Source organism: Rattus norvegicus, chromosome X, assembly GCF_036323735.1.
Source record: "Rattus norvegicus strain BN/NHsdMcwi chromosome X, GRCr8, whole genome shotgun sequence".
In the NCBI taxonomy this organism is placed as follows: domain Eukaryota; kingdom Metazoa; phylum Chordata; class Mammalia; order Rodentia; family Muridae; genus Rattus; species Rattus norvegicus.
Genome location: NC_086039.1, coordinates 35308994 through 35321429, shown reverse-complemented (window position 1 = coordinate 35321429; position 12436 = coordinate 35308994). Strand labels below are relative to the sequence as shown.

The 12436-nt window shown below is 44.1% G+C and overlaps 1 protein-coding gene across 6 annotated transcripts in view; it reads left to right on the top strand.

Moving 5' to 3' along the window:
- Ctps2 (CTP synthase 2) overlaps nt 1-12436 on the top strand; it is a 140848-nt gene that overhangs the window by 97076 nt on the left and 31336 nt on the right. For all 6 annotated transcript variants that reach the window (NM_001034998.2, XM_006256900.3, XM_006256898.4 and 3 more), the window contains exon 15: nt 9847-9902. In NM_001034998.2, coding sequence (NP_001030170.1) covers nt 9847-9902 — 56 coding nt within the window. The remainder of the gene's footprint in view (nt 1-9846; nt 9903-12436) is intronic.

The window sequence follows — 12436 nt, the reverse complement described above, 5'->3', positions numbered from 1 at the left end:
GTAACTCCAGCTGCAGGAGATCTGACACCTCGTGTCTCGGCAGCAGTACTCATGCACATGTGTACTCATGCACATATACCTACACACAGATGTGTAGGCAATTAAACATAATAATAACTACAGTAAACATCTTTTTATTAAAAAAAAAAAGGATGAGCCACCATGCTGTACAGGTAGGCAATATAACTTTATTGATGGACACTGAAGTTTAATCTTGGATCATTTTCTGTGTCTTTTGAAATCTATTTCAACCATTTGGAATATAGAAAGCAAACAAAGATGAGGGGATCATTGCTGGTGATGAGCTGGGCAGGAGGTTGGCTGACTTGTGGTCTGAACAAGAAGAAACTCATGGGAGGGATAGGAATAAAAGATGGCATTTCCTTGCTTTCTGTTAAGTGTCAGAGAGTAAAGACCAAGTCATTTATTTTAATTTGGCATCTCTAGTTTTTGGTTGAGGAGATGGTGGCCTAAAATGCAAAAAGGCAGTCTCTGGATAACCTTTTCTTCAGTCCCTGCTCCACTCGTTGTCTCTGTATTTCCTCCCGTGAGTATTTCATTCTCCCTTCTAAGGACTGAAGAATCTGCACTTCGGTTGTCCTTCTTGAACTTCATGTATGTGGTCTGTGAATTGTATCTTGGGTATTCTGAGCTTTTGGGCTAATATCCACTTATCAGGGAGTACATACCATGTGTGGTTTTTTGTGACTGGGTTTCCTCATTTAGGATGATATTTTTTAGTTCCACAATATTAAGTGCTTTCTGACAGGAGCTAGATATGGGTATCTCCTGAGAGGCTCTGCCAGAGCCCTACTGATACAGATGAGGACGGTTGTAGCTAACCATTGGACTGAACAAGGGGGATCCCGATGGAGGAGTTAGGAAAAAAAACTGAAGGAGCTGAAGGGGTTTGCAACCCTATAGGAAGAACAACAATATCAACTAACCAAACCCCACCAGGGCTCCCAGGGACTAAACCACCAACCAATGAGTTCGCATGGAGGGACCCATGGCTTCAGCTGCATATGTAGCAGAGGATGGTCTTGTTGGGCATCATGGGAGGAGAAACCCTTGGTCCTGGGAAAGCTCGATTCTCCAGTGTAGGGGAATCCCAGGGCGTTGAAGTGGGAGTGGGTGGGTGGGATTGGGAGCACCCTCATAGAAGCAGGTGGGGGCTGGGATGGGGGGGTTGTTGAGGGGAAACTGGGAAAGGGTATAGCATTTGAAATGTAAATACATAAAATATCCAAGAAAAATAAAATTTAAAAAATTAAAAAAAATGTAAAATATTTTTTACTTCAAAAAAAAAAAAAGAAAAGAAAAGAAAAAGAAAAAACAAGAGGCAAAAAGGCATCTGGGAGATTGGGAGACTCAGAACCAGGTCTAATGACACTGCCCATATGTTGGCTTCTAGTCTTCTACTGAGAGTGCTTCCTTGGTCCCACTGTTAAAAAATTACACTCCAAAAATGTAACATTATTATAGTTTTTATTTTGAGATGGGGGTCTCATTAAGTTACCCAGAGTGCCTTTCAGTTCACTCCATAACCCAGGCATGCCTTGAACTTATAATCTTCCTGTCTTGGTCTCTGGAAGAGCTGGGTATATAGTCCTATTCCACAAGGCCTGACTTCAAAAATGTGACTAAAAATTGTGTGTGTGTGTGTGTGTGTGTGTGTGTGTGTGTGTTTGTGTGTGTGTGTGTGTGTGTGTTTTCACTTGTGAGAGTACTTCAGGGTAGCTGCTCCTAGAACTGCTTCATATTCTCTGTCTCTACCTCCCATCTCCTCATAGGACCACTGGGATTATAGATGGCTGCCACCACAACCAGCTTTCTGTGAGTTCAGAGGAACCAAACTTAGATAGGTCCTTACACTTGTACTGCAAGCACTTTGATCAGAGAGCCAACTCCCAGTCCCAAAATGTAATTCTCAAAGCACACATCGTACAGATATCAGGGTCACCCAGAACTCTCTTTTCAGATTTATGTACTTTATTGCATGCTGTTATACGTCAATTATAAAAGTCCATTTTACATCGGAAGTTAGATAATATGATTTTTGTCCTCGGAATGGCACTGTTAGTTAATTGAAGGCAGTGAGAAACAGCCCAGGGTAGGTCAGTATGAAAGGCAATCCCTCTGGGCTAGTGAGATGGCTCAGCAGGTAAAAGTACTTGCCACCAAACCTGATGACCTGAGTTCAGTCCCCAGGAGCCTTGGGGTGAGGCGAAGGAAAGAACTGATTCCTTCCTGTAAGTTGTCCTTTGACCTCCACATGTGCACCGTGGCACATGAATGCCACCTCACACACAATAAATGAATTAAAAAGATAAAAATAAAATGTGGTGTGTTGAAAGACAAGAAATTCAGAAGGAAGTATGGCTTGAGATGGGCAGATGAGGTGAGAGAGGGCTACTGATGCTAGTTATCAAACCATTACTTTGCCCGTGGCTTTCCACGGGACACAAACGGCAATGCGATAAAGGGGCAAAGAGTTGACACAAAGTTCAGAGCTTGTGTAGGGGATGGGTGACAACTCGTAATGATAGTGTCACAGACCCTAGTCTTAATTAGTTATGGTTAAGTCTCACACATATGCCAAGGCAGCCAGGAAGGGAAGCAAATCTTAGCCTGTGGTGTTGAGTGTGATTTTCCCACTAAATGTCAGTTCCTAGAAAGAACGCGTGTCTGGATTATCCAGTTAACTGGGTTGGACACTGCTCAGCGTGATATCTTTGTCTCCAGCAGGATGACTGAGTTTAGGATGTAGCGGATAAGCCAAAGCTGGGTGGCTAAGGTGAAAATTGGATGCTTTTCTTTTTTCTTTTCTTTTCATTACTTTTCTTCACTGTGTGTGTGTGTGTGTGTGTGTGTGTGTGTGTGTGTGTGTGCGCGCGCGTGCGTGCGTGCGTGCGCGCGCGCGTTCTGCCTGTAGTCTGAAAACAGCACCTGGTCCCCTGGAACTGGAGTTAGTACAGACCATTTTGAGCCACTGTGTGGGCTCTGAGAATCAAACAGGGATCCTCTTGGAAGAGCACCCAGTACTCCTAACTGCTGAGTCATTTCTCCAGTTCCAGAATGTAACATTTTAAGAGAAGACTTTAGGGGCTAGGGAGATGGTTCAGTCAGTAAAGTACCTGCTGTGTAAACACGAAGACCCAAGTTCAGATTCCCAGGACCCATGTAAAAGCTAGGTGATATGGTATGCATTTGTCACTCCAGCACTGGGGCATGGGAGGGACCTGGAGGAGACAGGCAGATCCCTGGGCTCATGACCACCCACTCAGCCTATCCAACTCAGTGAATTCTAGGGCCAGTGAGAGGCCCTGTCACAAAAAGTAAGGCAGATAGTGATAGAGAAAGATACCAGACAAGGACCGCTAGCCTACACACTCACGTGAAATGCACACATGAATATGCCCATCTAAAGATGTATGTATACCATGCATACACTTAACAGATGTACATGTATATGTAAAGTCAATCCAGTATTAAGACAGAAAGAGAAAGAAAAGTTCATTCCTTTCAGGGACCTTGCCTGCTTGTTCTCATTAAGAAAAAGAGCTTCCCGTGCACAACTTTAAGCCTAACACTCAAGTCAGAGGCAGGTGGATCTCTGAGTCAGCCTGGTCTACAGGGGAGTTCCAGGACAGCCAAGGCTACAGAGAGAGACCCTGTCTCGAAAAACCAACCCAACCCAACCCAACCCAACCCAACCCAACCAACCAACCAACCAACAAACCAACCAAATCAGAGGAGCTTGACTAGAGTGGTTGGTTCTGCTTTATTGTAAGAGAAGGAGGTGTGATTTTCCCTGAAAGACCAGAACTGAGAGGCCAATTAGGAGGACACTGAGTGAGTGCTGGAGTTGAGGTAGAATCCCTGGCCGTAGCGCTGTGAAGTGGTAAAATCTGAGAGCTGAAAGAAATGGGGATGTGGAAGAACACAGTTTTAGGGGCTAGAAAAATGACTATTGCTTTATTTTTTCCTGTCCAAACATGATACAGTGAAACTGCCTCTTTCTAATGTGATTAGATTGTTAGGAAGTTAAAAACAAACAAACTAAACTAAAAAATTCCTTGTCTAGGTTAATGAAGTGATTTACTAAGCAGTTTTAAGTCTACACCAGAGTAATATGTGATTATACAGAGACCTGTTCAAAAGGAAAACAATGGGGTCTATGAGAGGGGTACAGTGCTGCCAGCCTTCCCACCGGCCCCCACCAGGGTCCATAATCAATGGCGGGTGGGAAGATTTGGGGAGGCTTTCATCCTAGCTTCTTTCTGTGGTTTGCTAGGTAACCCTTTGCTGAAGTGTTCTTGTGAATATGGAGACTCATAAGTACCTCCTTCATCCTAAAAGGATAGGTTGCTATGTCCTTCTTATCAGACTGGTTCTGTCCTAACCCCTGACTAGTGTAGTGTTTCTGAGACACTCACTGTGTTCTTCAAAAGCCCTATGGGTCCCAGTTCTCAAGCACAAGAGGTGCCTACTTACTTGCAGCTACGTCTTCTGCCTTGGAATCATTGGTTAAGAGGAATGCCTTCTCATAGGGTTCTCATGAGAGTGAGCTGGAAGTCCCTAGGCTGGTGTCTGGCACATAGAAGGTTCATTGTTCTAGTGGGGCTGTTGGGAAAGTCAGTGGGTAGCACTTCCTGTATTCATCTGTGATCTTGTCACAGATTGCTCCTAACTTCCGTCTGTGACCTGTTGTTAAGACTGGGGTTCATCTGGGTATGGTGGCACATGCCTTTGATTCCAGCACTTGGCAGGCAGAGGAAGTTAGAGAGCCCTGTGAGTTTGAGATCAGCCTGGTCTACATAGCAAGTTCCAGGCTAGCCAGAATTAAATAATGAGATTCTGTCTCAAGAGAAAAAAAAAAAGATCGGTGGTCAGGGGCTATGGATGTGCTGGCTCAGTTTGATGAGTGCTTGCCAGGAATTCATGGGGCCCTGGGTGTGATCCCCAGCACCAACCAAGGTAGCCTTGGGTGTACATGTCTGAGATCTCAGCACTTAGGAGTTAGAAGCAAGAAAATCAGGACTTCAAGGTTATTCTCAGTTCCATAGTGAGTTGGAGTTGAGCCTGGGCTGCGTATGACCTGGTCTTGAGAAAACAGAAACCCACAATAACAAATAGATCCTGGGTGGTGCATGTCTGTGCTGTGACGAGTCAGACACAGAAAAACCACCACAAATTTCATGCCTACCATGGCTACAGTTAAGACCCTGTCAGGAGAACAAAAGAAAACAACAACAATAAAGAATTGGACTTAGCTGGGCTGGGGGTTTGGCTCCCTGGTGTGGTGCTTGCCGATTATGTAGGAGACCCTGGTGAACCTCAGTACAGGGGTTGGGTAGGGGTGAGACTGACTTGAAGAGAGGGGAACAAATAACATTTGTGTCTCACAGGTTCTCTTTCTTCCCTCTACACCTGTCTCCTTTCTCTTCCTCTTTCTCTCTAAAGAGGCTTGGGTGGGGTGTAATTCAGTTGTAGAATGCTCACCTAAGACATGCATGACCCTATCCTTAGCACCCAAGGAGCAAAATCCACAGCAGAGAGCAAAGCACTGCAATGCACAGTTAAAAGCAGGGATGGCATTTAAATTGTGATGGTTGAACCTTGAAAATTAGACATACTAAGGTGGAGAAATGACTGGGAGGTTAAGAACACTGGCTGCTTTCCCAGAGGACATGGATTAGGTTGCCAAGCACCCACAAGGTGGCTCACAACTACCTGTAACTCTAGTTCCAGGGGATCAAATGTTCTTTTGGTACCCTTTGGCCCCAGGCACTCATATGGTATGCACTTAAATACCGGCTAGTCACTTAAATAGGCTTGTCACACCCTAGGACCCATTGACCATTTTGTATAGAACAGAATCGTTGTCATCCGGGTCACTTGTTAGAAAGCCACAGAACCAACTCTGGACCTCCAGTATGATATGGTTGAATTGTAGAGAGGAAAAATCCAAAGTCCCTTTTGCTTTGAATAGCCTTGAAATAAGGTTCCATGGTCTCTGTCTTGAAAAAGAGGAGGAAGAGGAAGGCGAGGAAGGGAAGGAAGAAGAGGGGGAGGAAGAAGAGGGGGAAGAGGAGGAGGAGGAAGATGGGGAAGAGGGGGAAGAGGAGGAAGGGGAGAAAGGAAGAGGAGGGAAGAAGAAGGAGGAGGAGGAAGAGGAAGAGGAGGAAGAAGAGGAGGAAGGGGAGAAAGAGGAGGAGGAAGAGGGGGAGGAGGGAGAGGAGGAGGAGTTTTTGTCTGCAAGTGCTAAATCAATATTGGCTAGAGGGCTGAAGAAATATCTCATTTGGTAAAATGCTTGCCTTGCAAGTATAAGTGAAGGCACAGTAAAACTACTGAACTGGATCATTCGGTGGGTAGAAAGAAATGTTTATTGGAGATCAAGATACTAAGGCTGGGTGCGGGGAGTGGGCAGGGAGAGAACCAAACTGGGGGAAAAGCAAGTGGATTTTATATGACAGGAGAACAGATATAACCTGTTGAATGTGTATAATGTTACTTGTGTGTATGTGTTCAGGGGTGACCGACACTAGACAAGCAATTGTGCTCTTCCCACCCCCAACCATCCTCAGTTGTCTATGGTTCTTTATAGGGTCAAGGCTTCATGGACTTTTCCCCCATTCAGTTTGACATGTAAGAATTTATGAGTATGATTTCTGGCATTAGTGTTTTAAAATCTAATTTTATGTGTATGACTGCTCTTGACTGCCGAGCCACCTCACTGTCCCCTAAGCTTATCCTTAGGACAGAACTCTAAGAGGATCGCCATGGGTTGCTTTTTCTGAATTTATTTCTAGTAGGTTTGGAAGCAATTGAGAAAGATTTTTAGATGCAGAAAATAAAAATTCTAAACAGCTGGATGTGGTGGCTCAGACCAGTAATCCCAGCAACTCCAGAAGCTGAGGCAAGAGAATCACAGAGTCAAAGCCTGCATGGGCTACGAAGCAAGTTTAAGGCCAGTCTAGGGAATTTTGTGACACCTTGTTTCAAAATAAAGACATTAAAAAAAAAGGTAAGGCTGTTAATGTAGCTGTCAATAATAAAGCACTTCCCTAGTGTATGCAAGGGCCTGGGTTTAATTTTTAGTACCATTAAGTAAGTAAATCAATACCAAATTTTCCAGAAATGTCTCATTATACACTATACACATTATATATGCATGTCTCATTTATTCAGCACAAACCTATTACTACCTGATGTGCCCTAAGTGTTGGTCTTAAGAATCAGACAGGTCCCTATTTTGTCTTCTGCCACATAGAACTTACAATCTAGATCCCTTCTTTGTCTCTATTTCATTAGCTAGAAATAGCAATAAGCTATATATTTGATTTCTTTACTGTCCTAATACTTCAACTTATTTAATCCTCATAATGACCCTGTGACATAATTTATCCTAATTCCCATTTCACAGATGGGGAAAACAGAGGCACTGAGGCTAAATCAGTTACCCAAAGCACATATCTCTTAAATGGTGTCAAGGGACTTAGAGCCATTCAGTCTGGCTTCAAAGTATCTCTCTCCTCTCTCCCCCTTCCTATCACCAGCTAAATAGATACCTTAGCACATACAGTGTGCCTTAAGCTAGATAATAGTTCATAAACCATGCAGTTTCTGAACTTCACACAGAGTTGACATAATGCCCCCATGCTTTCCAACTGTGTATCACTGTGCTGCTTCCTATTTGTCTCTGGTTTCTATGACTCAGTGGTACAAAGGTGGTCCTGAATGACCGCACCCTTTGGCAGTAACCTCAGAAGGCGCTCCCTCAAAGGTGCTTTTTGCCCCAACTCACCCCACCTCTCTGAAACATCTTAGCTATTTACTATCATTCATTTCATCATCACACTCTCTGTCTGTATGGACAGATTTGCAAATAGAAATGTGACAGTGGTCATCACGCATGCAGAGGCATGTAATTGGCATTTTTTTTTGTTCTAAGTCAAATGTTCAAATGAAGTCACGAGGCATTAATTTTTTAATTTTATTTTTCTTGGATATTTTATGTATTCACATTTCAAATGCTATCCCTTTTGCCCCTTCTCCCATACCTCCTCCCCCTGCTTCCATGAGGATGCAAGGCATTAATTTGGTCTTTCTCAGTTGAGACTTCCTATTCCAGCTTCATGATGTCTTTGAGGATTCAATAGCTACCCCATCTACTGAATGGAGCCTGACTCCTGATTCTGTCGAGTTTGATAGTAACTGGAGCACGTTTTGTCCCTTGGATGTGTGCTGGGGTCTGCACCATAATGGCTGCTGCTGTGGGGATAGTCACTGTCTTCTTAGTGTGTGCCACTATTGTGTCCTAATTGAGTGGAGTTTGCTGATGGAGCTGGCTCTGTCCACATGATCCTGTGGTCACTGAGCTTGTCGTTACTGTGACCAGGGTCTTGCTGAAGGCACTGCTCTGAGCTGCAGTGGTGCAGCTTCATGGCTGTTTACCTCCTTGCTTGACTTGCAGCCGCATGCTCCTGGTTAAGAAGCTCAGGGAAATGAGGCGCTCTTATTTAATCCACCACTCTTCTCATCTCGATGCTTAGCTTGTTTCCATCGGTTGTCTGTTAATGCAGCAGTGAGCATCTTTGAGGTTAAATCTCTATCTTCATTTTAGCCTTACCTCAAACCTCTGACAGTACTAGAATCTCTGAGGTGTGTGTGTGTGTGTGTGTGTGTGTGTGTGTGTGTGTGTGTAGGTACATGTATGCCATACCTTGTGTGTTTCTATATGATTGCATGTGTGTGTATGTAGGTACATGTGTGCCATAACATGTGTGTTTATATATGATTGTGTGTGTATGTATGTAGGTACATGTTTGCCATAGCTTGTGTGTGTTTATATATGATTGTGTGTGTGTATGTATGTAGGTACATGTTTGCCATAACATGTGTGTGTTTATAGATGATTGTATGTGTGTGTATGCAGGGACATGTGTGCCACAGCATGTGTGTGTTTATATGATTGTGTGTGTGCACATATGTGACACAGAGCATGCATGACATCAAAGAACATCTGAGTCCATTCTGGCCTTTGACTTCGTCAAGGCAGGCCTCTTTTGTTCCCTTTGTTGTGCTGTACTTGAGGCTAGCTAGCTGGAAAGCTTTCAGTCAGTCCCCCTGTTTCCTCCCTCAGTCTTGCTGTAGGGATGATGGTATTACAGATACACACCACATTTGGCTTTCCACATGGGTTCTGGGAACTGAACTTGGGTTGTCAGGCTTTTGACGTAGATGCTTGCATGTACTGAGCTATCTCCCCAGCCTGAACTCAGGATGTTGTGCATGCTAGACTAGCATTCTACCACCCAAACCCTCCACCAGTGAGCTATACTCCTTGTCTAGAAGTCATATTTTAGGGTTGAAGTATATTTTTAGGGCAGAATATGCAGAAATGTGTGGACAGTAGGGTAAGAATATATGCAGGTGGCTCTGGGGACATGCTCAGTTGGTAGAGTGCTTCTTTTGTATGCACAAAGTCCTGGGTTTGATTCTCCAGCATCCCATAAAAGTTGGGCGTAGGTGCTGGGGAGATGGCTCAGGGGGTACAGTACTTTCCATGAATGCATGAGCACCTGAGTTCAGATCCTCAGCAACACGTGAAGAGCTGGGCATGGTGGTGTGTTCCTGTAATCTTAGTACTGGGTAGGCTGGGACTAGAGAATTACTACGGGGTTTTCTACCAGAAGATAAGAAAATCTAGATTGTTCTTGGAGTCTGATCCTTTGTGTGCCTCTGTTAGAGATCACAGAGTCTTTCTCTACATTCTTGCCATGGGTGTGCTTCTGAGGTTTATCACTCAGTGCTAATTCGATTCCTATGTCTTCACAGAGAAGCTTTACGGTGATGTTCCTTACATAGAAGAAAGACACCGACATCGGTATGAGGTACGTCTTTCATCTGAATTACTGAGGGATGTGGATACCTGGTGCAATGAATCCCAGCAATTGTAAGTGGGCCCTTTGGGAAAAGTGCCCGACTCGTAATGTCTGTAAGGAAGACTGCTAAAACTTCCCTAGCATGCAGGCAAAATAATCAAAGGAAGCTCTTGTGATGAAAGTGTAGATGATGGCAGAGTATCATAGAACCTGAGCTCATCTGGACAGGCATAGCAGAAAGACTACCTAAACCAAAACAAGCTTACCGCTCCTCCTTAACCCCTGCTGCTTGTTTCTCAGCTTTAAGAAAGATAGATGGCATCCAGCGAGGAGCCAAATGCTTCGGGCACCGGAATGAGTGTCTGGATCTTGTATGGTGGATTATAGCTTTCAGAAGTCTCTTCTGAGATTCACATTGAGCTCGAGGTTTAGTGACCAATGACTCAAAGGAGTTAACTGCTGAGATTGCACCAGATATGGCATCTGGAACTGTGTATGGTCATAATAGGATTACTTAGTTCATCATGATGTATTTGGCTTTGAAGAATAGGAATCACTTCTTGTTTATTCAAACCAGTTTGAACAGTAAGGACATTTATTAGCTCAGATCACAGGTAGATTTGTAACGTAGTACAGCCAGGACTCTTGTTCCCATGGTTCTCTCGGCCTCCCTTTTCTATGTGTCTGCTTTGCACAGAGTGGTCTCTCTCTCTCATCGTTGTGAGGCGGTTGCCAGCGGCAACTAAAGCATGGAATTTTTCTCCACTCTAATTAGGTCACCTTTTAAAAAAGAAATTTGTCTGTTGGTTCTGTTTTTTGAGACAGGATCTCACTGTGTATCTCTGGCTGGCTTGGACTGCCTCTATACACTAGACTGTCCTTAAACTCACAGAGATCTCCCTGCCCCTGACTCCTAGGTACTAGGATTAAAGGCTTGTGCCACCAGTCGAAAAAACCTTTGAGACACACTCTCATGTATCCCAAGTTGGTTTTGAACTCCATACAACTGAGAAGGCTTAAATTCTTGACCCTCAAATCTCTACTGCCTCAGTGCTAAGATAACAGGTACATGCTACCTGCCTAGTTTTATGTAGTACTGGGGATCGAACTAGTTTTCTGCATGATAGGCAAGCACTCTACCAACTGAGTTACATCCCCAGCCCTAATTGGGTCAACTTTAATTATCTGTCAGCCTGTGAATTTGTACCATTGCCAGTGCCATGCTGAACATTGGAGGCCTTTAACCTGAGTTTTCACAATATCAGCCAAGAAGAATGGGTATCTTAATCACTGTTCTATTGCTGTGAAGAGATAGCATGACCAAGGCAACTCTTATAAAATAAGGCATTTTATTGGTAACTCGATAATGGTTTTAAGAGGTTTAGTCCATCATCATCATAGCAGGGAGCCCAACTGTACACATGGAGCTGGAGCGATAGCCGAAAGCTACATCCTGATCCACAAGCTGAGAGAAAGAGCCGCCGGCCTGCCCACTCCCAGTGATGCACTTCTGACAACAAGGCCACACCTATTAATCCTTCTCAAATTGTACTACTCCTTCATGACTAGGCATTCAATATCTGAGCTACCTTAATCAGGCTTCTCTAAAGCCACAGAACTTATTGACTGCCTCTATATATTAAGGGAAATTATTGGAATGACTTACAACCTGCAGTCCAAGAAACCCAACAATGGGCAGCTGTGAATGGGAAGTCCAAGATTCTAGTAGTTGCTCAGTTCCATGAGGCTAGGTGTTTCAGCTGCTCTTCTGTGGGATCTGCGATCCTGAAGAAGTAGGTTCCAACAGATGTGCCGACAAGTTCAGTACAAGCAGGCAGAGGAGAAGGAAGCCTTTCTTTATCCATTTTTCCATATAAGCATCCAGCGGAAGGTATGGTCCAGATTAAAGGTGTGTGCACCATCACGCCTGGATCTAAGCTATTCTTTACTTAGAACTTACTCTGTCCCAGGCTGGCCTTGAACTCAGAGATTTGCTTGTCTCTGTCTTCTTGGATTAAATGTGTGTACAACGTTACCTGGGCCTATGCTTTTCATGGCTACCCTTCCTCACTATCCAGATCAAAAGCTCATGTCATCTCAAATCAAGATCTGGATTCAAAGCCTGTTTCTTTTAGCCTCAAGATCTGGAGCAGAGGTGTGCGGTCCATTTCTAGTGTGTAGTTCATTTCAGATATAGTTAAGTTGACAACTAATATTAGCCATCACATGAGCCTATGGGGGCCACTCTTACTCAAATGATCACAGTGGGTTTATTGTATTTGGCTTGACCAATTGGAGTCAGCTTCTGGAATGGGACAGATAAGAGCCCCAAGACCAAAGGAAAGAAGAATTTCAATCCTCAATCAAATTTGTGATTTGGGGGCTTGGAGAGATGGCTTAGAGGGTAAAGTGCTTGCCCCACAAATGTGAGGACTAGAATTACGATTCCCAGTATCCACATAAATTCCGGGCAAATGTGATGGCTTGCCTATAATCCCAGCACCCAGAAGGCTAAGACAGGAGCCCTTGGGCAGACTTGACAA